Source organism: Populus euphratica, unplaced genomic scaffold (assembly GCF_000495115.2).
Source record: "Populus euphratica unplaced genomic scaffold, PopEup_1.0 scaffold78.1, whole genome shotgun sequence".
Classification (NCBI taxonomy): domain Eukaryota; kingdom Viridiplantae; phylum Streptophyta; class Magnoliopsida; order Malpighiales; family Salicaceae; genus Populus; species Populus euphratica.
The window spans coordinates 241,471-267,532 of NW_011499867.1; the positions used below are offsets into that span (position 1 = coordinate 241,471).

At 33.0% G+C, this 26,062-nt stretch overlaps 1 protein-coding gene and 1 pseudogene across 2 annotated transcripts; one reads left to right on the forward strand and one right to left on the reverse strand.

Moving 5' to 3' along the window:
* The first annotated feature begins 1,353 nt into the window (after positions 1-1,353).
* Positions 1,354-7,169, forward strand: LOC105126315 (nuclear transcription factor Y subunit A-1-like; annotated as a pseudogene). Its single transcript, XR_842391.1, has 8 exons — positions 1,354-1,514; positions 2,040-2,314; positions 3,915-4,027; positions 4,213-4,284; positions 5,359-5,520; positions 6,241-6,358; positions 6,431-6,669; positions 6,760-7,169. The product of XR_842391.1 is annotated as a nuclear transcription factor Y subunit A-1-like (transcript).
* A 3,395-nt stretch (positions 7,170-10,564) lies between these two features.
* LOC105126317 (carotenoid 9,10(9',10')-cleavage dioxygenase 1-like) lies at positions 10,565-18,789 on the reverse strand. The gene is made up of 14 exons (XM_011027142.1): positions 18,401-18,789; positions 17,746-17,816; positions 17,613-17,627; positions 16,424-16,535; positions 15,480-15,579; positions 15,272-15,334; positions 15,033-15,143; positions 14,765-14,949; positions 13,580-13,718; positions 12,751-12,868; positions 12,564-12,665; positions 12,163-12,414; positions 11,776-11,887; positions 10,565-10,821 (listed from the first exon to the last, which is right to left on the reverse strand). The coding sequence occupies exons 1-14, from the start codon at positions 18,644-18,646 to the stop codon at positions 10,792-10,794; spliced, it is 1,656 nt and encodes a 551-aa protein (XP_011025444.1). The 5' UTR covers positions 18,647-18,789; the 3' UTR covers positions 10,565-10,791.
* Between the last annotated feature and the right edge of the window lie 7,273 nt (positions 18,790-26,062).

Consider the following 26,062-nt stretch of genomic DNA (forward strand, 5'->3'; position numbering starts at 1 on the left):
GATCTGCAAAAAGCGATCGAGGAGACCCACTCACTCAATGCTGCTAGTGGGATAGTTACTTATCAGCTAAAATCTTCTACATATCAAATGGTAGTTAAGAACTAAACTTAGTAGTCAAGCATTTCCAAAAGGTAAAGGAAACTCCACAACTCCTGGAAGAAAACGTTATCATAATGTTCCTCACCTGTGGGACAACTACTTAAAACTTGGACATAAAACTGCTTGTACTTGTCTTCCTTTAGTTTATTTTTCCCTTATATTGAACATAAAATAAAAACTACACGTTCTTTCACATGTCCGCTGCGCTGCATGTTTTTTTTTTTTTTTTGGGGATTCGATAAATGCCTGGTCTGGTCTGGTCTGCTGGTACTTAGGTTAGATTTCAGTTACTGTACATCTTTTCCTCCGAAGTCAAAGGAAATGAAGTGATGTGCTTCCAGATTTTAGGTTCTCTTTTTGGAAACATGACCTGCTTGGCATCCATTTTTACCTTAGAAGCTTCCATTTCAAGGGTTCTCTATGCATAATTGGGAATTCTAATGGTTCTTTTTAAAATCCATGCAGCAGTTCCATGACTTTTTCTCAAGATAAATTAAATTTCCATGACAATCCATTTTAGACTGAGCATTTGGGAATCAAAAGCAATTATTACACATCCACTCCACTATTGTTAAAAGGAGGTACGAACTCCACAATGAATTCTGTGGTGTCTGTCTTTGTAGTACAATCCATTTTTAAAATTTTTATTTTAAAATTATTTTTTAATATTTTTAGATATTTTTAATGTATTGATATTAAAAATAAATTTAAAAAATATTATTGTGATATATTTTCAAATAAAAAACTTAAAAAAAATATTTATTATATTTTTAAATAATTATTTCAATTAAAAAAATATATAAAATAAAATTTTACAACGCTAGGTTTGCATTCAACACTAAATGGAATCTTTGGATTTTATTTTTATATAAAGAATGATAATATTAATAAATATGATTATAGAAACAGTATTACAGAGCCTTGCTATTATAGCTTAAGAAAAATAATTGAACAAGTATAAATTATTATGTATTTTTTTAAATTTTGTACAAGATGATTATCTGTCTCTGGGTAAAACATATTTTTCTCTAATTTTTCAAAAGAACAAAAGAAAAGGAAAGAAACAAAGAGGAGAGCTTTGAGTTGACCCAAGGGTGATTTTGTCATACCAAAAAGTCGAGATACCTTGTGTTCTTAAATTTATAATTTTCTTCCAAAGAACAGACAAAGAAAACGACCTTTGCGTGAGCTGTAAAAATAAAAAATAAAAAATAAAGATATGAATTTTTATTAGTCCTGAAATATCCAAAACACTATTTTTTATTTTATATATATCTTTCTTCATCACAATGCTACTCTCTCTCTGTTGAGGTTTCCCTTACACTCAGAAAATTAAATAAAGATGGACCGAAATCAATGACTTTCCTATAGATTCTCCAAAAATTCAAGCTCTTTTAGGGTTTCCCAATTTCTCAGTAAGCGATTCTCCCAACTCCTTCTCCATCCTTCCTCTCTCTCTGCTTGCATCTTCAGTTTGTGTTTTTGATGGGGATTTTCTGTATCTGGCTTGCTAGAAAATTTGTTGGAAAGAAGAAAAAATTGGAATTTTTTTAGCTCTGCTCTTCAAGTAGAAGGGGGATTTAGAACTAGACTTTTGCTTGGTTTGATTACTTTGTGCTGTGAAATTTAAAAGGTTAGAGTGGATTTAGGATTTCCTGATGAAAATCATAGCTGAATTGAGCTAAAATTTGGCGTCTTTTCCCCTGTTTAAGCCTAGTTTTGTTTTAAAGCTGTTGAAGTTTGAATAAACTTTGGTCTTTGCTAAAAAGCTTGAAATGAAGTCTTCTGTAAATCTCTCTCTCTCTCTCTCTTCGATGTGTGGTGATGAGTAATTCAATGGAGATTGAATTTTGCATATATTTTGCAGCGTGTCATCTGTCGTATTTTATTTTTATAAAATTATTGAAAATTTAGGATTTTTTGAAATTTTTATGTTCTAGGAGGACGTTGTGAATGATGCCGGCAAAATCTGAAAAAGATCGACGTTTAGACCACCGTGGACCGAGCCCGTTCCAAACAAACATTTACTCCCAACCTTGGTGGCGTGATGTGGGGAACAGTCCCTCTTTAGGTGACACTGCATCAAAATTGTCTTCAGTAGGGAACCTAAATGGTTCTCTTGCGAATGCAGCAATACAATCACAAGTTAATACTGGCTTACAGAAAGGAGCTATGGTGAACAAAGACATGCAGACCGATGTAACATCGCAATCTGGTAGTAATCCTTGAACCCATCTCTTTGTTTTGCAAGTATGTTTGCACGAAGACATTATTATTACCTTAAAAGTCAGCATAAGATAACTGTTTGAAAAGAGTGTCACCAGGGCATTCCAATTGTGCTTTTCTCTCAATGTGAGTAATCAATAGAATGTCCCCCCGTCTTTAACATGGTCCATTGAATTTAAACCAAGCATTCCATGTTTTTATGGTTTGCATCACAAACTTGTTCCAGTATGCATATTTTACTCACTCTTCACATTTTTTACATGAAAGGTTTATTCTAGAAATTAGAGAAATCAGCTTGAAAGAACAAGATTCTATCTTGTACAAGAGGAAAAGAAAGAAAAGGATTGGTGATATTCCATTGTGGATACAGTTGATCGACATTGCTAGGATACTGCCTCTTTTGCTTCACCCTGGGTATCATATTCATTTACTTTGGTGATATGCATGCCGGGCACTCAAAAATGATGGAGAGCTCCTGAGAATAATCAAACTCAAAACTTGTAATTTTCACTCACAATTGAAACTGGCACATGAATTCATGTAATAGGATTTCCCTCGTAGTTTTTTTTTGTTTAGCCTGGATCAATTCTTAAGTTTGACTACAACAAAATGGTCGCACTGTTTTGGTGGCTAAGTTCTGTGTGATAATGAATCTGTCTGGTTTTCATTTTGAATGTAGTGTATTGGCACCCCGTTGTATAGATCTAACCTTGCTTCTTACTTCTAGGAGTGCAGGAAGGGTAGGTCTTTTTTAGCAGGCAGATTGTTCTTGTAATTTTTTTGCTTAACAATTAATCCTTACAATTTTTTTTTTTTGAGTTTAATATTCACAAGTTCATTTAAAATATCGTGCCTTTTGCTTTTGGTTGGTTAGACAGGGGAAACATTAGGTTGATACTGTCAGTTTGTGCTCCAAGCAATTTCTTGAAGGTTATAAATGTCTTCAAAAAATTTACATTGTGGAGAATAATTCAAGGAAAAGAAAAATTGGAAGGCCTTTTTTGGTCACATCCTGCTGTAAGATAAATATTATGTTTATAAAATCTTTAATACTACGTTGTTTCTTTTTGAATTCCATGTCCAATGTCCAAACAGGTTGCAAGTTGAATTGGAACAATGTCTTCCTTTTATTCTAGTCTTCTCTTTGACCCCACTATATTTTGTTCTCTGCCAGTAGCGGTATGCTAGACTACCTTCTCTTTGCCACTACCCAGATTTTGGTAGGAAGACATGACTCTACTCAATGTTCTGCATCGGATGCAGAAAATTGAAGGGATAAATTGTAGCAGCTGTCCATAAATCCCTCCTGCTGAGAATAATATTTTGAAATAAATGCATGAGCTATGGGTTTATTTGTACTTTGATAGAAAATTGTCCGTGAATGCTTTACTTTGTTTTGATTACTGGTGCCTTGATTACTTCTAATCTTCAACAGAATGAAATGTACATGGCATGTTTGCCCCTTGTTTCTTAGAAATTCAGATGTACCCTTTTCTTTTAGACATGTGATATTGTTGCAAGTGTCACATTTTGTCAGGTGAGTACACCACCCATGACATGACATGGCTAAAGCTTCTTTTCTTGTCCAGATGAAAGTAATGGACAAGAACACCATCTCAAACACATTCCATCACCAACAACTGTCACCATGGGCGGACACCTTGAACCAAATTCCCAGATGGAACTTGTTGGCCACTCAATTGTAAGATCCCCCCCCCCCCCTGTTTGTTTCCCTTGTGTGCACAAATGCACTTGTTTCATGCTCAATGTGCACATTTGTGAGCACTCACAGTTGTCATCCATTGACAGCTAAATGTCTCTTGGACTATGCCTCACCTGGTTCCAACTTCTGTTTACTCAGAATTCTGAGTTCTCTAACTTTTTCAGGTTTTGACTTCACATCCATATACAGATCCACAGTATGGCGGGATGTTTGCTTCTTATGGAGCACAAGCAATGGTATGAACTTCATGGTCCTCTATCTATGCTATAAATTTAAGAACAGAAAGACAGCAAACCACATTTGGCATGCTTCACGTTTGAATCTTATTTTATATACTATGTTTGCTTCTGAATTACATTTGGCATACTTCATGGTCCCTTCTCTATGTTTGCTTCTCATTTTAGATATTCTCTCCCATTACTGAATTTATATTTGTGCCTTCTTGTTCACAATTGGTGATCTGGCATTATGAGCTGAAGTCGATAGAGGAATGATACAGCCAAGGCCAACAGATTTCTAGTATTCTCTGTTGTTCATGATTACTAAACAATTGCAAACATTTACCCATCAATGATCAAGTCATCGGCTCTCTAATTCAACTGTGGAGCTTATGGTTCTTGGTTGAACCACCACTTATGCATTCAGTTTATTTCTTGTAGACTAATTGAAAGCATATTACAAAAAAAAAAAAAAAAAACAGATAAACTTACACACGGATCATCCTCATCTTCAGAAGAAAACCAGATGATCTCTTAAGGTAGATTGACAAATATATGTATATGTATATGTATATGTATATGTATATGTATATGTATATGTATATGTATATGTATATGTATATGTATATGTATATGTATATGTATATGTATATGTATATGTATATGTATATGTATATGTATATGTATATGTATATGTATATGTATATGTATATGTATATGTATATGTATGTATATTTGTGGGTGTGGGTTTATTTGTTTTTATTATTTGATTGTTAAAGGTGGATAAAATTTGAGATATAAAACTAACACGGGCCAATCAAAACTTCATAGCTGTCAGTCGGGATTCATTATGATAAAATCCATCTTAAACAAGTTCACCTTTTGATCTTATACTGGTTTCTTCTCAATGCTGTTGGTTCAACCATCTTTCAATGGGTTTTGATGGGTATCCCATTGCATGTCTGGTCTGAGAGCCAGCTTGAGTGCAGTCTTATTTATTACTGATAATGATAAGTGAAATGATTAAATTAATGTTCTTCTACCTAATTATTGTTTTCAGACATTTATAGTTAACAAATTTCTTGTTACTAGGTACCTCAATTATATGGAATGCCACAGGCCAGAATGCCCTTGCCCCTTGAAATGGAAGAGGAGCCTGTGTATGTAAATGCAAAACAGTTTCATGGCATTATGAGGCGAAGACAGGCACGTGCTAAGGCAGAGCTTGAAAAAAAGGCAGTAAAAGTTAGAAAGGTAGAATCAATGTTTCAATATTTTCATCCACTGAGATTATTTAGTATTTTCAGTGGTAAAATTTAAGTATAGATGCATAGATACGTCCTTATATTGTTAATCTAAATCCTGACATGGCTTGTTTCATCTGTTTTTGCAAACTAATAGAGTTAAAACATGCATTCTCTTTTAAAATTAGTTGATTTTCTGTGTCACATTCCTTTTGGCTATGTTACCTGAATGCAAGTTTCTTTCTGCTAGGTTACGAGCTTTGTGTGGTTCTTTCATTCAAATGGAATCAATAGAAGTTCAATTTCTTTATCCTTTTCACAGGCTAAAATTCTCTCAGTTACGGGCTAGCTTACTTGATGATGATTTTAAAGTTCCTAGGATTAGACGTCCTTGGATGTGTTTGATATCTGAATTCTTTCTTAGGATATTTGTACTTCCTTCTGAAAGAAGATGATAGACATTATAGAGAACTTCCCAGGAGTAACCCATAGTCGACCACCTGTGTGTTAATGAAGTAGACAAATTCATAGAAAGTCGGATGAAACTGTATCGGGTGTTGGGGATATTAATGGGGATTTTAAGCACTTGCAAATGTCACTGATTCTTCAGTTTATTGTTCTGGTCTGAAATCTCGTTCTGATTTGATTACCCTATTCACGGTTGAGTTCATGCATTCTAAATTTATAAATTGCCTGTTATATGATCTGTGTCTCTTGTTGTTTGGTAAAGCCATATCTACATGAGTCTCGACACCAACATGCTATGAGAAGGGCAAGAGGTTGTGGTGGCCGTTTTCTCAATACAAAGAAGCTTGATAATAACGCTACCAATCCCACATCAGAAAAGGGTATTAATTCCGTTGCTAATATCTCAAAACAATCTTATAGCTTTTCAGTTTCTGAATGTTTTCCCACTGAAGGTAGTGGAGATTTGAATTCCTCTGGCGATCTGGAAGAAGGAAAAGGGTCCCAGTCTTCCTCCAATGGTCATGGTAATGGTCATGCACTCTCATCAAGATATCATTCATCATCACATGATGGCAGCTTCTTGGGTCAGCAAAAGGAAACCACACACGGGAATAGGGTGTCTAATGGAGCTGTCTCCATTCATTAAACTTCCACCTCAAGTTGTACGGGGCCCTTCAGCATTGCTACAATGGTTTGATTATTAACTCCAATAGAGACATCGTTTAAGTTTCCTTTTCTCCTGGCTAGTCTTTGTATCTTATGGAAGGTTTGCCTTCTGCAGGAAAAGCTGGTGGCATTAGCCATGTTCAACTTGGGAGGAAACTTTTCCTGTGCTGTGTTTCTCAGGCAATTCATTCTTGGCTTTAGGTCTTTGGTTACTTGGTGCATTCATGGTGATGAGAGTGTAGCATATGTGATGGACTTCATGCTATCTTCAGACTTGAACTAATTTCATCTCTCTTCTTTTAGCGGCTTCTGTAAAAATGGCAAAAACTTGTGTATCTACCTAGTAGAAATTACTCTCGAATGTAGTAATTCCAAATGGTCTGCATTTGAACTTTCATGTGACCTCTTCTTTCTGTGTGAGAAAAGGGTTTACCTCTTCTACCCTAACATCTCAAAGACGCCAAGAGGTGGCTGTTCTTTCCGTCAGTCTTTTCCCTTCTGAATTCTGATTGTTCTTAGGATTCACCTCATCCTCACCCTAATGATTGTTTGGAAACTGTTTCGCCTGTTCATCTTTGGGTCAAATTCATCTCCATTCTGCCAACTGTTAGTGTGTAGGACGCGCGTGCTTCATTGTTGTGCGAGAACAAAGGCCAAAGCATTGTCTGCATGTGTTGCCAGTATGTACCACGTTAAAGTGGCATGCTTGATTGTTATCCAATCACAGTCCTTCTGGAGAAATTTGGAGACAGTTCTGTTTTCCAACATTTTCTATTTTGCAGGAAGTGATGTTTGGATTATTGTTCTGCTATAAAAAGAGACCACAGGAACGGAATCCTGGGGATATTGAATAGCATTTTCTGTGCGTGAGTGTTTGCTTATAAACACGTGCCTTTGAAATTCGGAGACAAGTCATCCCATTAATTTTAATTCTATAGAAGCTAAAATAAAATTTTGTTTAGAGACATGTTTTTTATTTATTTATCTATGAAAAATTATATCACAATAATTTTATATAATTTTATATTTTTAAAATCACCATTAACTTTTTTAAATCTATTTTTGTAAATTATAATGCGGTGGTTATATTTAAATTTTAAAAAATAAATTAAAATTAAAATTAAAATTAAAATAATTTTTTACCTAATTTGTTTTTAAAACACAATAAAACATTGCTCAGAAGGACGGGTTTTAAAAGAAAAGGCTTCTGTACACGTGGCTAACCATGATTGGTTATATGATACAAGCGGTGTTGCCTTGGAAAAAAGAATTGTTTTGGATGTAAAACACCGTGGTTTTGGGCGATCCTTTTAAAAACAACAATCCCCTTCCCTACGCGACTCTGCGGCGCTCTCATCTCTCTCTTCTTGTCTCGCTGTATCAAGTCGACTCTCTCTTTTTCTTGATTATTATGCTGTGTGTAAGCATTTATTTATGAAAATATAGATATAAATATCCCAATGAAGAAACATTTAGTAATCTGAAGTGTGCTTGAAACAATTTATGAGGGAGAGATGGATGGATGGGTGCTCCTTTATTCTTCTTTTTTAGCAGAAGAAAAGGTCTGAGGAACCAACCAACCATCCCTTTCATAGGTTTCATGCACCTGCAGGTGGATGCTTGGCTTTTTAGCTGAGGGATCATTTTTTTTTTTTTCATTTTTGTGATAGAACAAGATTTTAGTGATCTCATTTTTTAGATTTACTTGCAAATAAATCCGAATGCCTTCTTCCCTTTTTTGAAATTTAGATTTCAAAATCGGTTTGGGAACTACTCTAATGTATGGGATCTACTATAAATCTATAGAAGCTTATTTGATAAAGCTTTAGTATGAAGATTTAAAGATTTACTGGCATCATTTTTTCTTTTTAAAGAAAGAAATCGCTGCCAGGCCAGTGGATTTCAAAATCAACTGTAAGAAAATGTCAATTTTTATGGTGCCATGCTAATTGATCACAGCTCATTGGCCTGTCTGTTGAATCGAGATGTGAATCAAGAGTCATTCTGCTGGTTCTGTTCTCGCCTGCTAGGTTCTAAACGAAGAGAAAGAAACCTTAGTTAAGTACTGTGTTTGTGATGGGCTTTGCAGCTACTCCCTCTATGTGGAGAATCAGGACTCCAATTTTAATCAATTTCCAGGTTGTTCGGAAGTTCAATTTGAGTCAAATTAAATAGATAAATTGAATTTATATGTTTTAAAAAATAAAATTTAATTCGTTTTATTTTATAAAGAATATAATCACCTTTAACTAGGGGTGTGCAAAAAAACCGAATAAATCAAGAAAACCGAGAAAAAATTAACTGAAAAAACCTAACTGAGAAAAAAAATCGATTAAACCGATTAGAATAGTTAGAAAAAATTTCGGTTTGGTTTGGTTTTCAATTTTGTAATATAGAAACCGGCTAACTCAAACTGAACCGAACTAATTCAAAAAAAGACAATATAAATAGAAAAAATTATCCCCTCCCCTCTCAGTAACCCTAGCCACAGTCCCCTCTCACTCATTTTCTCCCTCTCCCTCACTCTCTCTCCAGTAACCTTAAAAGGTTTGCTTCAAACATGGATCCATATGTTGTTGACTTGCACATATGTTGTGACTTGCATGATTGCAGAGACTACCATTTCCAGTAAGCTATAAGAACCCCAACCAACATTACATATGAAATGTTATTGTTTGACTTGCATGATTGTAGAGACTATCATCTCCAGTAAGCCATAAGAACCCCAACCAACATTACATATGAAATGTTATTGTTAGTAGTTTTTTCAATGAATCATGAGAAGATTTGTTTGTGTGAATATGATGAATATCTTTATTGGTATCAAACTATGATTGGTATCGTAATAATTGCTTTGCTTGCTTCATGGTTCTGCATTTTGTGTTGAATAATATAAAGCTTAGTTTCAAAGACTTCTATGGAAGTCCAGTGCCTAAAAATTTAGGATTTTGATTTATGGCAGAGTTTTGGATTTGGGATGAAATCAATGGTGTTGATTTTTGGTTTTTAATTTGTTTGCACAATGCAGGGAAAACAATAATGGTGAAAAGGCATCTTGCTTGGCGAGTTTGAGGAGAAATATGAGCATATAGGTTTTTTTGGTTTTTTGAAATCAAAAACCGGACTGGACCGAAACCGGTCAGTTTGACTCGATTCGGTTCGATTTCGATTGTTTTTTTTAAAAGAAAAAAATCGATTTGGTTGTTTTTTATAGTTAAAAACCAAACCGAACCGAAAATGATCATCCTTACCTTTAACCCATCCTCGCTTTATCTCAATTTTATTTAAAATTTAATTTTTAATATTTAAAATATTCAAATGTTTATTTACGTTAGAATGATTGTTTTCTAAAGTATTTTTATTTTTTTAAAATTTTATTTTTAACATAACAAATTAAAACAATCTAAAATCATAAAAATAGAATTTGAAAAGAATAAAAAAAATTTAAAATAATTTTAAAATATAAAAATAAACACCCTTAAGAAGCATTCATCGAAACCAAGTGACAGTGCTGCTTTCTATTGGCAAAGATGTTCGATTTTGAATGGACCTCTTTCTTGTACGCTACATAAGGATTTTTGTCAGCCAGTGGGCAAATTCAGAAAATGTCTAATCAAGCTTCTTGGTTATTGCCAATTTGCCTACAGATTTTCTTTGTTTTCAACCGTTGGGAACTATTGCTGTGCAGGTTGACAATGGCTTGCTTAAATTGAAAGGGGTATGCAACGAAATCGTTGTTGCCTAATTAATGAATAAATCGAGATCTTACTCTAATCACGAGATTATAAACCATTGGAATACTCGGGAAAAAGCCTGTTTTCTCGAGTTCTCTCCAATCGCCGATGACCGTGGGACCTGCGAAACTGCACTGGATGACAATTAACATTGACAGAGAACATTATCTGTGAATGAGCTGGACATGTAGAGATAAACCATCACATTATTCAAGGAAGAAATTTCGATATATATAGCTACTAGTACTGCTGCTGAGGTTTTATAGTTTACAGGTTCTCTGTTAATACAGAATCAATGGCAGCATAACAGGCAACCACTACACGCTAGTGGAAATTACTCTGCTTCCCGTTCTCCGTGTGTTCTATTACCATATCTCAAGCCCAGATGATTGCTTATTCTTTCTGTGGAGCAATTACAGCTTTGCCTGTTCTTGAAGTTGTTCCTGTTCAGCATTTGATGGAGTTTGGTTAGAAGCACAGCTTGGAAAATAGAAGTAGCTGTAGCCGAACAAAACTTAATAACTTGCATCTGTACAGATATGAATTATAATGGATGAACCCAGAGAAGTTGCAGAGAATAAAATACATTCCTTCTGGCTGGACGACCGTAGACTTTCACACTGAAATTTTGTTAGTAAAGAATAGCTGGATAATCATCATACTACTGTTACTCATCAGCTAGAATTCAGGGAGGTACAAGGTGTTATTCGAAGTAACAGGTGACTACAACTCTAACTCTTGATGCACAACTCCAAGTAAGGGTAAGGGCTGCATTCTCTAGGAACACAATACCGCAGCTAGTCTTTGCGGCATAAGCAACGAACTTGTTACTCAATGGTATTCTTGCATAAGCAAGAGAGGTTGGGTCTCAAGTTTGAGTTTTGACAATTCAACCCTAATAAATTGGATCACATTCATAAGAAGAAGAAGAAGAAGAAGAAGAAGAAGAAGAAGAAGCCAGTCTTCATTGCAGATGTCACATCAGCTGAGATAGCTTTCTTGTATCTTGTCATCATCAAATGGCACTGCCTTGAACTTCTTGCTAGTATTTGATCCATTTATGTACAGTTATTCATTTCAAAGAATACCCAAATACTTAATCCGTTTCCAATATGTTCAACTCCATCTCCGCATCTTAAGAATCAGATCAATACCCGTTATTTTTAGCTAATATTTGGTCCTCAATTTTTTGGTGTTCTGAACTTCACTTGATTGATTCTCAATGGCATTTATTGAGAGAGAGAGAGAAAAACCCTTAAATGGCATCGCCATACAACTCTCTGAAAACTCCTCCTAACTCATAAAAATTAACTTCTAGTATATGCCAGTCCAAAAATGAATTGAGCATGGAAGATCAAAATCGAACTAAATCCAGAAGTAACTAATATTACACTCACCTCCGACACAAAGAAGGCATGGAACCCATATGGAACTCTGTGGGGTAACTCAACAACTGCAACAGGATCAGCTGACATGGTTTTTGCATCAATCACATTCACTGATGATTTTCTGCATGTTAAAGATAAGAAGTTAGTTTTTTAAAAAATACCACGAGCCTGGAAACCACCTCATCCTCAATTCTCCTCAGAAAGAATAAGAGAAACAGAAAACTGAAAGAGAAATCTGTTGTTCCTTGACGGGGCATATAGCCACATTTTTGGAATATTAGAGCAGTCAAAGTTAACTTGTTAAATTGGATGCTTGGATGGAAATTTTAAAAAAATGAAAAAGACAGGTTTACAAATTGAGTAAAGGAAGTTTTTATTAAAAAGGGAAGTGATTACCCGGTACTTTCATCATGTGCGAAGAATATCAGGTAGCCATCATCTTCCTCGGACGTGGTGCCTGGTTTACTAGGGACAAATACAGCCTCTGAACCAAATCTACCAGGACCAAGGTCAAAGATGCCTTTGACATTTCCTCCAACTTCAATCTTTCCTTTTCCTGGTTCAGGCTCTGCATGTAGATCAAATTTAACAACCCCTGTAACCTTTGCAATGCTGTCCAGAATTGTCCCGTACACATATCTTTGTTTCCTGAATTCACACAAGATAATCATCAGGCAAAAATAATCAGCAGAAGACATAAGTCAATCAACAGCACAAATAAAATATGAAACAGCAAAATGAACTCAAGCCAAAGAACAACATTAGTGACACAACTGCAGCTCAGGGTAGATGTACACCTCCCAGTGTAACTCTCATTCACCCTGGTAAAATCAACTGCAGCTTCTGATAATTTCTTTTGTGAAGCTACACCACTTTTCATATTGAATCTCATCTCATACCTGCTCAAAAAGAAAAAAAGGCCATCAGAAGGACATAAAGATAAACAACTATAAAATTCACAGGAATGTGCCATATCTCTCCTACAGCTCATTTGTAAAATTCTCAAGCTTTTCTTTGACATCCCCACTGACCATGTCCAAATCTGGATTTTGAACACGGCAAGTGATTAAAACAATTTCATCCTCCTCCTCCCAGGCATTGGCTAGTAAAAGCAAGGAAATAAAGTTAGAATGGACTCATGAAGACAGGACAAAATCTAGTATCTTAGTCATAAGCCAATAGAAGCCTTCGTATGTTTGAAGTTCCACTAAAATAAATCTGTGAAATATGACAAACAGATTATTTCATCCAACAACAATGTCAACTTTGTTCACCGTATACATCTCTGAAGAGGAGCCAGACTATCAGTTTTAAGAACAGGAATCTGCCATGACAAAGACTTTTCAAGGCTAAAGAGGAGCCCAAAAGACAGTCTACTGCAGTTTTTATATACTTGTCAACGTCACTTTGACTTATTGATTTATGTCTTCTAGATGTACGCATGTTAAGCCCCAAGATAACAATTTTCAAAAACCATGCATCTAAAAACTGACCACAGATTTTGTACAAGGGTGCCTCTATGTTGATTGAAATTACTAGGCATACAGATTTGGCTAGGCAGTCCCAGTAAATTGGAATATGAAGCTTGATGTAAGCTACGACACAAAAGATCAACTTCTCAGCCACTATCAGAAACTAGGATAAAGCATATAACCTAAAGATATGCTGGGCAAGTGTGTTCATACTACAGATTTATCAACTCAGAGAACAATGTTTTTGGCATTTAAATAGACATGGGAAAGGTTACAATACTATTAACTCCGAGAATGACTTTTTTGGAATTTAAATATACATGGGAAAGAAAGTAGCGCACCATTGTGGAATATGAAGCAATTTGGAAGCTCAAACCATTTGATTAGGAGGTCATCCTTAGCATATCGTGGAAGGACACCAAAACGAGCTTTTTTTGTTGCATCAAATGTGAATATGAGCTTCTTTTCTTTCACCATTTCCTGAAGAGTTGTCTCAAGGAAAATATTTAAGGTTGACTGTTTCCATCACATTCCATACCATGAATGAAATCTATTGCATGCATTCAAGTACTACTGTGAATTTTCATGCAAGTTACATGAGGCTGCTTTTGGCGGTCAAGAAAGTTTTGTTAGAATCAATCTGGAAGTGAAGAAAGCAAAGCAAAACAAAAGTAAAGGAAACTGATCTTAAGGAATATTTTGCCTAGAATTTGGAAGAAAGGTTTGCAGGAAAATAACCATAACTTTCTTATACTGCTTTTCCACAAGCAAAGGTTGGACAAGATCTGCGAGGCATTTTCTAGCTAGAATTAGCTATTGTTGGTTGCTCTTATTTTTGTTACAAACAGATCAACAGAAATGAGGGACCAGCTTACATACGTTCTCCTTAAAATAAAAATGCTGGAGATTAAAATCAAAATAGTATAATTAACCCATGGATAGCATTGAACTTCACTGCTGCTTAGATTAGGTTACAATTAACAGAAACTCTAATTGTTAAGTGTTTGTTGAAATTACTGGTCCGATATGCTCTCTATTTAGTCATTTATTTTTAATAGAAGATTATTAATGATGATCTGACAGTTTACTGGTTTAATCACATAAACTTGTGAAATGTTTTGCACCTAAAAAATCTCAACCACAAAAAGGACAGCAAAAGGAACAGCTACTCTAAAACATGCAATATTAGTAAGACCTGTAAATATATTCAGAGCAAATTATTCACCCTCAAAATCAATGATTCGTGTTTTCCAGAGTCTGACCAGGAATCTAGTTATATTTTACGAGTTGGCATCCCTCCTCCCCTCTCTCACAATACTCTCTCTATGCAAAATACTCTCTCTAGTTATATTTCTATGCACTTTTAAATCTCAAGTTTATAATTGCCTTTCACTTACATAGATATTCATGAAAGACACTCATATGCATGCATGTATCATGCTGAACCTTGTGAACAGTTCATTCATTTATTTTATAAGCACTGTGAATTGTGTCCATAAACTGCAATAACTGAGAAATTATTGTACCTTCGGTCGGAAGTACAAAGGAAGATCCATAAAAATTGCATAGTTCTCTGTAATTGCAAAGTCATGCATCATTATGGGTTCTGATATAGTTATTGGTACAGGGTCATGCATGACACCATCCTTTGAAATGACTCTGTATGTCACATATGGTGGTTCATGTGAATAGCCAAAGGTAAACATCTCTCCTGCATTAAGGGATTTTGAATGTCAAAAATGTTTCACTTCAGTAAAACTTGTTGCCGAGGTACCTTTTCATGCAGGACATTACCAGTGAATGGATCCACCTTTGGATGAGCAGTGAAAGAATGTTTTAGTCTTTTTTCATAATCCAACAGGCCAATAGTTTGCAGATCTCCATCTTCCATAACTTTAACCACATCTGCAAGATTCAAAGGACATCTCTCCAGTTCTACACAAAAGGACCGCAAAAGAGCAACAAACAACTCACCCACACAAAAAATTCTTTGATCTTCTCAAAAGTATGATGAAGAGAAAAGATGAGCTTACAGGGTTTATCAGCCTCTTGAAGTGCCAAAAGTTTTCCATGGTGATAAATGAGATTTGTATTACCTGGAGGAGGGTTGCAGACAATTATTTTCTTTTAACACTATATTTTATGAGGATGATTAATAATGTGAGCGGCAACTAATAAACATACATGTGGATGTCATCTCCAGATCAAACTTTAAAGCCAACCAAAAGAAACCCAACTTACCAGTCCCATTTCCATATGACATGTCCAATACTTTTGTTTTTGCTCGAAGCATTTGCATGTAAACCATAAGTAATCCGAAAAGCCCTTTGAGGTCTCCAACCTGCAAATGACAGGTCAAAGAACAAAAGATAAATTATTCAAGAGAAAACATGTAGAACAAGGTTCAAAAACTCTTGATTGGCGAGCAAAACTACAAGAGGTGTGACAATACCGAGACCTGAGAGCATCAAGAAATCTTAGATTCAAAATTCACCCAAGGCTCCTAACTTTGGAGTGAGATATGTACCATATAAAATTCTAATCTGCACTTTCTCAGGAATGTTTCATAAATGATTATTGTCATATTACTATATGTAGTATAAAGACAGGACAAAGGAATATATCTATATAATAAAATGTACAGGTCGCACTCCATGGTGAGTGTTCCAACCAGCCATATAGCTTTCTTTTGAGAAAATGTATCAAATAAAGAATCAACCCCTTTAATTGAAAATTCTTCCAAGTTGAAGTTCTAACTGGCAGAATGACACTGAAATTGTGATTGAAAGAAAACATGAGAGCATAATCATAATTAAAGATGAATTATTAAAGTCTCCTTCAGACTGGTCAAAGAAACATAATCTTGACTATTTCTTATACTTGGCATGAATACTGTTAGGGACTCCAATTGCGGCAAATGGAGTCCCCAGCAGTAGCAATACTTATGTGAAGAATAACTTGTTATCTAACTCAGAAAAGAGGCAGGCATTGTATAATTTCTGCATCGTTAGCGCTGTACAGTTGAAATCATCATTCTCTTAATATCACAATTATTTGAATCTTTAGAGTTGGATAACAGAATTGTCATAGCTTTGTACATAAACTTAAAATGATCCCCATATATGTCACAAAATAATTCCATTTTAAATGAAAAATATTCCTATTCAGTTGGTTCAGGACTGTACCTTCATAAATTTGGCACCTCCGAAAAACTCTTCTTGTTTAAGTCTTGATGTCCTCACAAAACGACGGACATATGCTGCTTTTCCATCTTTAATGCGCATACCATGAATCATTCTGCAAATACATTTGACAAAATATATTTAAAGTCATAATTGACTTGGTAAGTGAATAAGTATAATCCTGATGGATTGGAAGCCACATATAACCCTTGGAATCTAATCAATTATGAAGGAAGAAAAGGTGCTTCAAAGAAAATGGAAATAACCACCTATGTATAATGCAAATGAAAACTGATCATCATGAATGGTTAAGTCTACAAATAGGCATTCCAATAGTCTGATCACAAATTCACACACAACAGATCTACCACAACCATCTTCAAATAATTCTTATTGTATAAGTTGATGTCCGTGACAGGAACAACAATCAGGCTCTGTGAAGAGTTCTTGAATTAAAAAAAAAAAACCATTCTTCTCTTTCTTGTAAATGCATTGGAAGAACAAAAATGTATTTGCGAACCATTATTGATGAAACAAACTCTCTACTTTGTTCTCAATTGCAAAGTATTGCCAATATGTCTTGCCTATGGAAACTCGAGTAATTTATTTCTAAGGTTGTGCAGAATTTTAATTCAACACCATCATGATGCTTACGTTTGAATACACTCAATATCCATTTTAGGTATTCTTACCACCAGATCAAATTTGCATAACTCATGTATCTATTAAACAAACATCAAGGAAGCAATGATGAAGACAAAAGCATAAAATGCTCACTTTCGGTGGGTGACTTCATTAAAACTTGACATTCTATAAACATCGACTCTGACAAATTCAGTGTAGACTGTCAAGGCACACATAAAATCCACATATCTATTAGTGCTCCAATTGAAACCATTTGAAGTAAAACTAGGTGAACTGCATTGACAAGCCTAGGCAGAGAAGAAAAGGTAAAAAGGAAAACACCAGGCACTAAATTACATTCCACTGCCACCATAAATTCAGTGTTTAAAAAAAATATATGGAATAGACATGCATTTGATTGGTTGTGCTTGATAGTATAAAGAGAATTTGGCCGCAGAACATTAGATGTTAGGCCACCAAAAACCATCACATTGTAGAAACTGGGATATAAATTTGCAGAGACAACAAATGGAACAAACAAAATCTGCAATGTATTAGCGCAACATACCCATCTCCATCAAACCTGCGCAGCCATCAAAAACAGAAATTAGCACGAACATTCAACTGACCAATCACTCTATTTTCATTTACAATGACAAAGAAACATTTTCAAGATGTTGACACAAATAAAGAGAGCATACCAATGGTATCCAGCCACTGGTACAAGCTTCGGGTTTGGACCCACCCTCACAAATTCCCCGTTCAGGCAATCCTAAAATTAAAAATAAAAACAAAAACAAAAACAAGCATCTTAGCTTAATATAAACATCACATGCAACACAGATTGCCTAGGAAAATTAATATACATAATTAAACTATACAGATATGGTCTATTTTTCTGCAATTGATTTAGAGTTAACTGATATATAAAAAAAATTAATACTATTAAAAATTCTGTTAAACTAAACATTTTCATGAGTGAGAGGAGGCGCGTGGCCTAGTCCACAGGAAAAATCGTGGTCCAAGTTTTTAGACCTTAAAAACTCAGTAGTCATTCTTACATCCAATTAATGTTGAACAGTACCTGTTCTGCTTTGACTACTCATCGCAATCTAGTTTTCTATTATAATTTATAAGTCAACAACTCCCAGAGGACTCAATGCTTAATTAAAGAGTAAAAAAATTCTCACAATTTCAAAATTCAAACACACAACAGCACATAATCAATCATTTATAAACAAATCCAAACTTTACATGAGACAAATCGTTGACGAAGGAATCCTATCAATAGAAATCATTTTATCGTTACTCTTAGAAAATTAATTAATTTTATCAAATAAATAAAGCAGTACTTACAGGTAGGTAGCCTTTAACGGGAAGGTCTTTAACAGGAGGAGTTTCATCAGGAACCGGAGCGAAGTTGCCGGAGAGGTAATGGTGAGATTGAGAGGTATCATACATTAATTTAACAATCAGCTTTTCCAAGTAGTCAATAAGTTTTGAAGTAAGTCCTTTTTGTGGCTTTGGATTCACTTCCACTACCGTGCTTCCTGCTCCGACGCCGATCTCTTGCTTTTTCTCAGCTTGTGATTTCCCCGCCATTTTGCTTTCTCTAGCCTGTGGTAAAGTGAGCACTGAATTGTGATAAAATTGGATAGGAAGGAGATGGCTTGACTGGTTAAGACATCACATTGCAGATATTTTTTGGCGTGGACTTGTACATTTCCGATAACGGGCGATGGTGCCACCGGCCACGTATTTATATATTCGATATTAACCAGTACAAAAAAAATGTATATATAAAATTAACTATATACTAAAAGAGCTTTTGCTTTGACCATCTCATATATTACTTACATATTACTGGATTTTTTTTTTAATTACAATTTGATTTTTAAAATTTTATTTTATACAATTGAAGTTTAAATTAACGCTAAATTATATATATATATATATATATATATTTTTTTTTTATTATTATTTTTGTGAGTGGGGGCTGAGTTGAGAGACCGAGAAGTGAAAAAATCAAGTAAAGTAGGTAATGAATTAGAGATTTATTTGAATGAATTATTTTAGCTCTTTTTTTTTAGCTATTAAATATTTATTCATTTAATTTAAAAAAAAAATATTTTTATGTCAAATTTTATTTTTTTTATTTCTCAATTCTTTTTGGGTAAAAAAAGAAGAAGAAGAGCTTTCCAGGTTCTAATAAAAAGAAAAAAAGTTATTATTTGTGATAATTCTAACCATCAAAATAATCTATTCTTATACCAAATAATTTTATATGATAAGAAAAACTTGAATTAGTTTTTTTATCTTAAAAACATCTGAAAAATTAGATCTAAAACTGGAAAAACATTTGGTTTTGGGGTTTAAGATATTTTTTCATTTATTTTAGATTATGAATTGAGTTAACAAGATTTTAAAAGTATTTTTTATATATTCTAGATAAATATATGGTTTTAAATATTTTTTTTATAAAAATCATGAACCATATTATTCTAACCACCAATAAATTCAAATAACGCATTGTTTATTTATTTTTTAATTAAAATGCACAAATTAACTTTAAAAGAGAAATATGGGCATAAGCCACCTTTTTTTTATGGGTTAAATGTTTAGTCTGGCTTATTAAGTTTAGCAACGTTTATTCTAATTTTAAAAAATTATTATTTTAATTAATATTTTTATATATTTTTTTTAAATTATATTTTAATTAATAAATTTTCTATGATTTTTTTTCTTTCCTAGTCTTTTCTAAATAGCAATTATTTTTTAATTATATTGAGTGTGTTTAATTTTTTAATAGGTTAATATGATTCATTTGTAATTTTTTATTTTATATGTATTAACTTTTTAAAAATTAAAGTGTTTATTGTTTTACAATATTTTTAATATATACAACCTTGTATGGTATTTTTTTATTTATTTAATAAATTTTACAAGCATGTCAATTTTTATTACAAATTAATTTTAACAAAACAATTTATTAAACACAACCAAAAAACTATATGTGTTGTGATAGCAAATATGTTTTATCTCTCAATTTTTTTAGTTGTTTTATTTACTCTCCATTTTTTTAATTAAATTATCGCTTGATAAACATATATTCTACGCATATCTTGTGTCCAAGTTAAAGATTTCATGTGTTAATCTAGCTTTTTTCATGCAATAATTTATTTATTTATTTAGTTGTTGTTGTTGTTACTTTATTTTATTTATTGTATTATTAGATTAATTAAAATTTAGTTTAATTATCAATTTTTTTATTTTTTTGAAAATCAATCATCTCCTAATTTTTTTTAGATTAGAAAAAATTAATTCAGGTTGTGGTATTAGACGGACCAGCAATCTAGTAGTTATCTAATATTAATATGAAAGTGCATTAATAATAAAAATGACAATATAAGTAATGTCCCGATGAATGCACTGGTTAAACTGCCTCGTGGGTTGGCTGCCATGATTGTCCGTACGTTTATAGGGTGTACAATGTACATTTATCGGAACTAAATTAAACTAATTTTACCATTTCTCTCAAGGTTTACCAAGGACATGTGAGCTCAATTAGTAATTTTTTTGGTCAACAGTAAGTAAAAAGGGCTTGCTGCTTTTGTTAGCCTTCTGTATAGTAGCAAAAAAGTTAAACAGTAGAGGGGTTGATTTTACATGCCTCAACAAATTTTACAAGTTAAAAATAAATTGAAGAATGGATAAAAATATAATATACTTTAAAAAACTTTTAAAATAAAATTTTTTATAAAAAAAAATATTGATATAATATATCAATTCAACTAAAATTGATATAAATTAACCAATTAGGCCCTCAACTCGAGTTATAAAATCAGAATAACTTTGTAAAAAAAATCAAAATAAACTATAAAACATGATCCTCGTTCAATCTAATACTAAATGATAAAATTAAAAAAAAATACTAAAAAATAATTCAACTCAATTCTAATTAACCTGTTTAGTTTGCTTTATGAATCATGATATCTAAATAATTTTATAAAAATAAAATAAATTAAATTATGAATATCTCTTAGTAGTAAATTTAATATTAAATAATAAAAATAAAAAATTTTAATTAATATTTTAAACTCATAAATTTAATCATAAAATTGATGTAACCTCGAGATAATCAAATTAAAAGCTTAATCCCTAGAAACTGGTATTGGAAAATGAAATTAATAAAAAAAAATGTTCCAGTAAACAATTATTTTTGAGGAAGTGAATGACAAATTCACATTATCTTTTGATTTTTGGTTTTTGTTAGTGGTTCAAACAAAATAACTGGCATGTCATAGATTACATTATAATTTTTTTATTGTGAAAAAAAGTGTTCAAATATTATTAACATGTTTTCAATGGCAAGATAAATCTTAACTATCAACTCAAAATCCAAAATATACATTTAATAAAATAGACTAGGAGTTATATACGTCAATAAATATTAAAAGATATCTTAATTTTAATTAAAACTAAGTCATGAAATTGAGAAATAAATACAAATAAAGATATTTGATCATGTGCAAAGCCTTTTCTTTTTTTAACTTTATTACATGACATTGATATTTTTAAATTAGATTAACGAATTGAATTTCATTGAAATAAAATAATTTGATAGCAAAATTCTTTCTTTTCTTAATGGTATCTTTAATTCAGACAAAAAATATCCAAGGTTTTTTTATGCCATTCATATAATAAAAATCAAAAGCATCCAAAAAACATTAAAAAAAATCAAGACGATTTAAAATAAAAATAAAAAAGTATCTCTCAAGGGAAACCCCTTTTGTCTTATCAATGTTCCCATTTGTTTTTAATTTTTCACCAAAACATTCATTTCTTGAACAACATTCTATCATTCGTCCGAAAGCAAATTTTAATTAAAAAAATTCTATTAGTTTTTAATGTGAATATATTTAAAAATATAAAAATTCTAGCATGCTTGTGCGTTATTATAAAAAACTCTTTAGAAATATCACTAAATGAAGCTCAATTGGCTAGTCTTGACATATTGTGACCTAAATTCTTGCGTGGTTTGGGCTGGGTTGACATGTTTGTCTGGTTCGGCCCGTGTGCTGAATTTTTGCATTGAGTTTTCGGTTAAGCGGAGTTAGTTTTTCTGGCAATACATTTGTTGAATTTGACTATGAACTAAAAAGGTCAACGATAACAGATAGCCCAACGTGGCCAGCCAGGCAATGTTAAATTGCCATGATTCACGATAGTTTACGAGATTTGCAAGCCCAACACTCGACATCTCGTTAAATGTGAAACTTCTACCCAATTAATAGCTTATTTTGATAAATAATATAATAGCGTTTTTTAGATATTTTGAAATAAAAATATATTAAAATTCAAGTTTTTGTATGAAAAAATCCATTTTCCGGCCACCTCTCTCTCCTTTTACATGTAAATAAATAAAGTTAAAAACTAATTTCTAGCAATAAACAAATACTTAACTGGCAAAAGAAATTAACAGATTCTTGGATTTGTTTTTAATTTCTTAATATTTTTTTCAAGATTTTAATAATCTCTTATCCAATAGGGAATTGACATGTTTCTTCTTCCTTTTAAATTCAAAATTAACATAAAATCGGGTTGAATATAGACGCCAAACGTGTCAAATTATTCGATGCTAGAAGAGTGTTTTTATAAAAAATCAAATCTACATATTGAAAAAGGAAGAATACTTTTCCGAGTGGGCTCGGTTCCTTAATGTAACACGGGCTTGAAGAAACATATTATAAATGGTCATGGGCTTTTATAGATTAATAAAACTATTATAATTAATTGCCGGGCTACTTTAAATTTGACTCGGTTCTGCGATCAAACAATCTCTTTCTCGAACAGCGTTAAATGCTCCAGCGATGAAGATTTTAGATTGTAAAAATCAATTTGCTATTTGCCCGGGATAAGACCACACACGGTTAAGTTTTTTCTTTTCTTAGAAAAGAAGAAGACTAATTAGGCATGCTCTGGTTTGCCTCCACGCACCGTTTCTTCTTCTTCTTCTTTCCGTAAAAATCAATTTGCCATTTGCCGGGATTAGACCACACACAGTTAAGTTTTTTCTTTCTTAGAAAAGAAGAAGACTAATTATAGGCATGCTCTGGTTTGCCACCACGCACCGTTTCTTCTTCTTCTTCTTTCACTGAATTAACAGAAAAAAGAAGAATCTGATGCATCACAAACAAACATTTGATAGAAATTTCATGATCTCCTCCCACCTGCCTGCGCATCATGTGAGTTGCGAAGGGAGTATTTTCGAACGGAAAAACTGAATTTCCATTCCAATAATTACTGAATTCAAGTTTCACAGTGAAAGGAAAAGACAGGATAGAAAATGCTCCCCCAGAGAGGAGGTGAAATGGTGCTAAAACTGCCCGATTGATGTCGACATGTTCTAGAGCAAATGGGGTTTAGGAAGCGAAATCAACTTTCTGGTCCAATGTTAGGCTTTTTTACCCTTTTGACTCCTCTGTTTTTTCATTTATCAAAAGAAGCTATTAATTAAGGAGAAGCTTTCACATTTAATGAGATGTCGAGTGTTAGGCTTGCGAATCTTGTAAACTATTGTGTGAATCATAGACATCAACATTGCCTGGCCGGTCACGTTGAGCTATATGTTATTATTGACCTTCTGAGTTCAAAGTCAAACCCAACAAATATAATTGCCTGGAAAACTAACTCAGCCTAACTGAAAACTAAATGCAAAGATTCTTAGTCGTACAATAAATGGATTAAGATACAACTTGAGGTTGGATTTTGATGAAATTGTTGAAAACCTCCCATGGTATTTTTAAGATTGCCACAAGTTGGAAAACATTTGCAAAAATAGTCCTTGAAAATGATGGGGATGTTACAATGTCTAAGTCAATTTAGATAAGAGCTAGAAGCCTTGTAACCACAATATTAAATTGCAGAGAGTATTAGGTTTAAGTAAGGGAAAAAATATAAAGTTTATTTTTTTCTCTCCCGGAAAAAAAATAACTTATGTCGGGATTCAAAACTATTTATATAGCTTTAAACACATGTAAGTATGTCCACGTAAGGATATAATAAATATGATTTTAGACTACCTAAAGATAAAGATATAGAGTGACAACGAGTCATTGCAAAAGCTTGAGTTTCGTGAGCTATATACTTCATAATGATAATAATAATAATATGATTGATATCTAAGAGACACGTTACTGGAATGATTGGCTTTTATTTGATGACAAGTAGATTGGATTTTACCATAAAATAATGTTTTCGAATGTAGCAATTAACTTTAGGTTTATTAACCTTGTTTGGCTTGATGTATCCATGAGATCTGAGTAAACCTTCTATCAGATAATATTTTGATGTTGGGTTTCATGAACACTCTACATGTAATGTACTTTAACTGTTAGTTCTATTAGGGTTGCCTCAAATTAAAAATCCTCGTTTCAAAGGAGTATTGAGCCCCATCTGAGATGCCAGGCTCAAATGAAAGTGAATTCCATGTGAGCCTTGGATGCCTAGGTGGGTTTCACGGCTCGCCATAATCTTGCACCCGTGGCTCTCACAGACCTAGTTTCGATCATTGAGACACGACCATGTCCGAAGGGTACGAACCAAGACCCACGAGGTCTGTACGATTTGTACGAAATTGATTTCAATTTCTGCTGACTTGTGTATTGTATTCTACCGGTCAAAGTTAACCAACATAACCGCCCCATTAAACAATTGTAATTTCACAAGCCAAGTCAAGTCAAGTGGCCTAGCTAACGTCCTACAGGGGTAAAGTGGTGCCAAAATGATGATCGTCTTGTTGTGTTAAACCGATAATTTGGCCGGGAAGTGCAAAAGAAAAAGGAGATCACGACTCCGTTTTTCCTGTGATGATTGAAACCTGCAAGCCCTATATTGCAAAAGAAGGCTGACCATACTCTAAGGCAAACGCCCATGCCGGCACCCCGATGACTTTTTGGACTTCCTATATAAAACTTGAAATTAATAGGTCAAACTTCAAAGTCTTTTTTATTGTGTTTAAAATTACGATGAAGTGAAGGTTTTTTTTTTAAATATTTTTTATTTAAAAATATATTAAAGTGAGTTTTTTATTGTTTAAATTTATTTTTAATATAATACATCAAAATAATATAAAAAATAAAAAGTTAAATTTCCACACATCCCTATTTAAACTGATTTTCTAAACCGGGGTCTTAATTTCTTTCCCGTAATTTTAGGGTCCAAAGCACCTGTTTTTCGAAAAAAAATAGCAGTTCAAAAATTTCCACGGCGCACTTAGGCAAGTAAAACATGTAATGTATTTGTTCTCCTTAATTTATAATTTTCTCCCCATTCCTTCTCAAGAAATTTCATATCTATAATCATATAATTTACTTATCTACACAATTATTGTAGTTTACATTACTTGACGGAAAGACCGCTATCCCATATATATATTTCTAGTCTGTGATTAAAAAAGTGTTTTTCCATCTCCTTCCCTGGATGATACCGAATCAGACATTTTTTAAATTAATAATTATAAGGGCTACATTGCAGCAGGATATTTTCAGAAATAGTTTTTTGAATAAAAATGTATTAAATAACTTTTATGATTTTTTATTCTTATATTAACATATCAAAACTAAAACAAAATGTTAAAATATCAATTTAATATTTTTTTAAAGCAAAAAACCATTTTAAATATTAGGTTAAACAAAAAAACCAAGCATTCTCTTGGAAATATATATAGTTTATAAACCAAGAAAAAAATTCAGATTTTTTTTTTAATTTTAAAATCAGAACTCTTATAGTTGGGTTCATGAGTATATTTCCCGTCAATTTAGTTAGAGTTTTAACTCCAAGATCAAGTTATAGTAATGGACTTTCTTTCATTGTCCTGAACCAAAAAAAAAAAAAAACCAGACTTATATTTCTATAAATGTAAATTGCTTCGAGAACGATTACTTTCTTAATTTTTTTTAAAAAGCTAAAAGTAACATGTTTTGCAACTACACATTTCATATATTGGGGGGTAATACA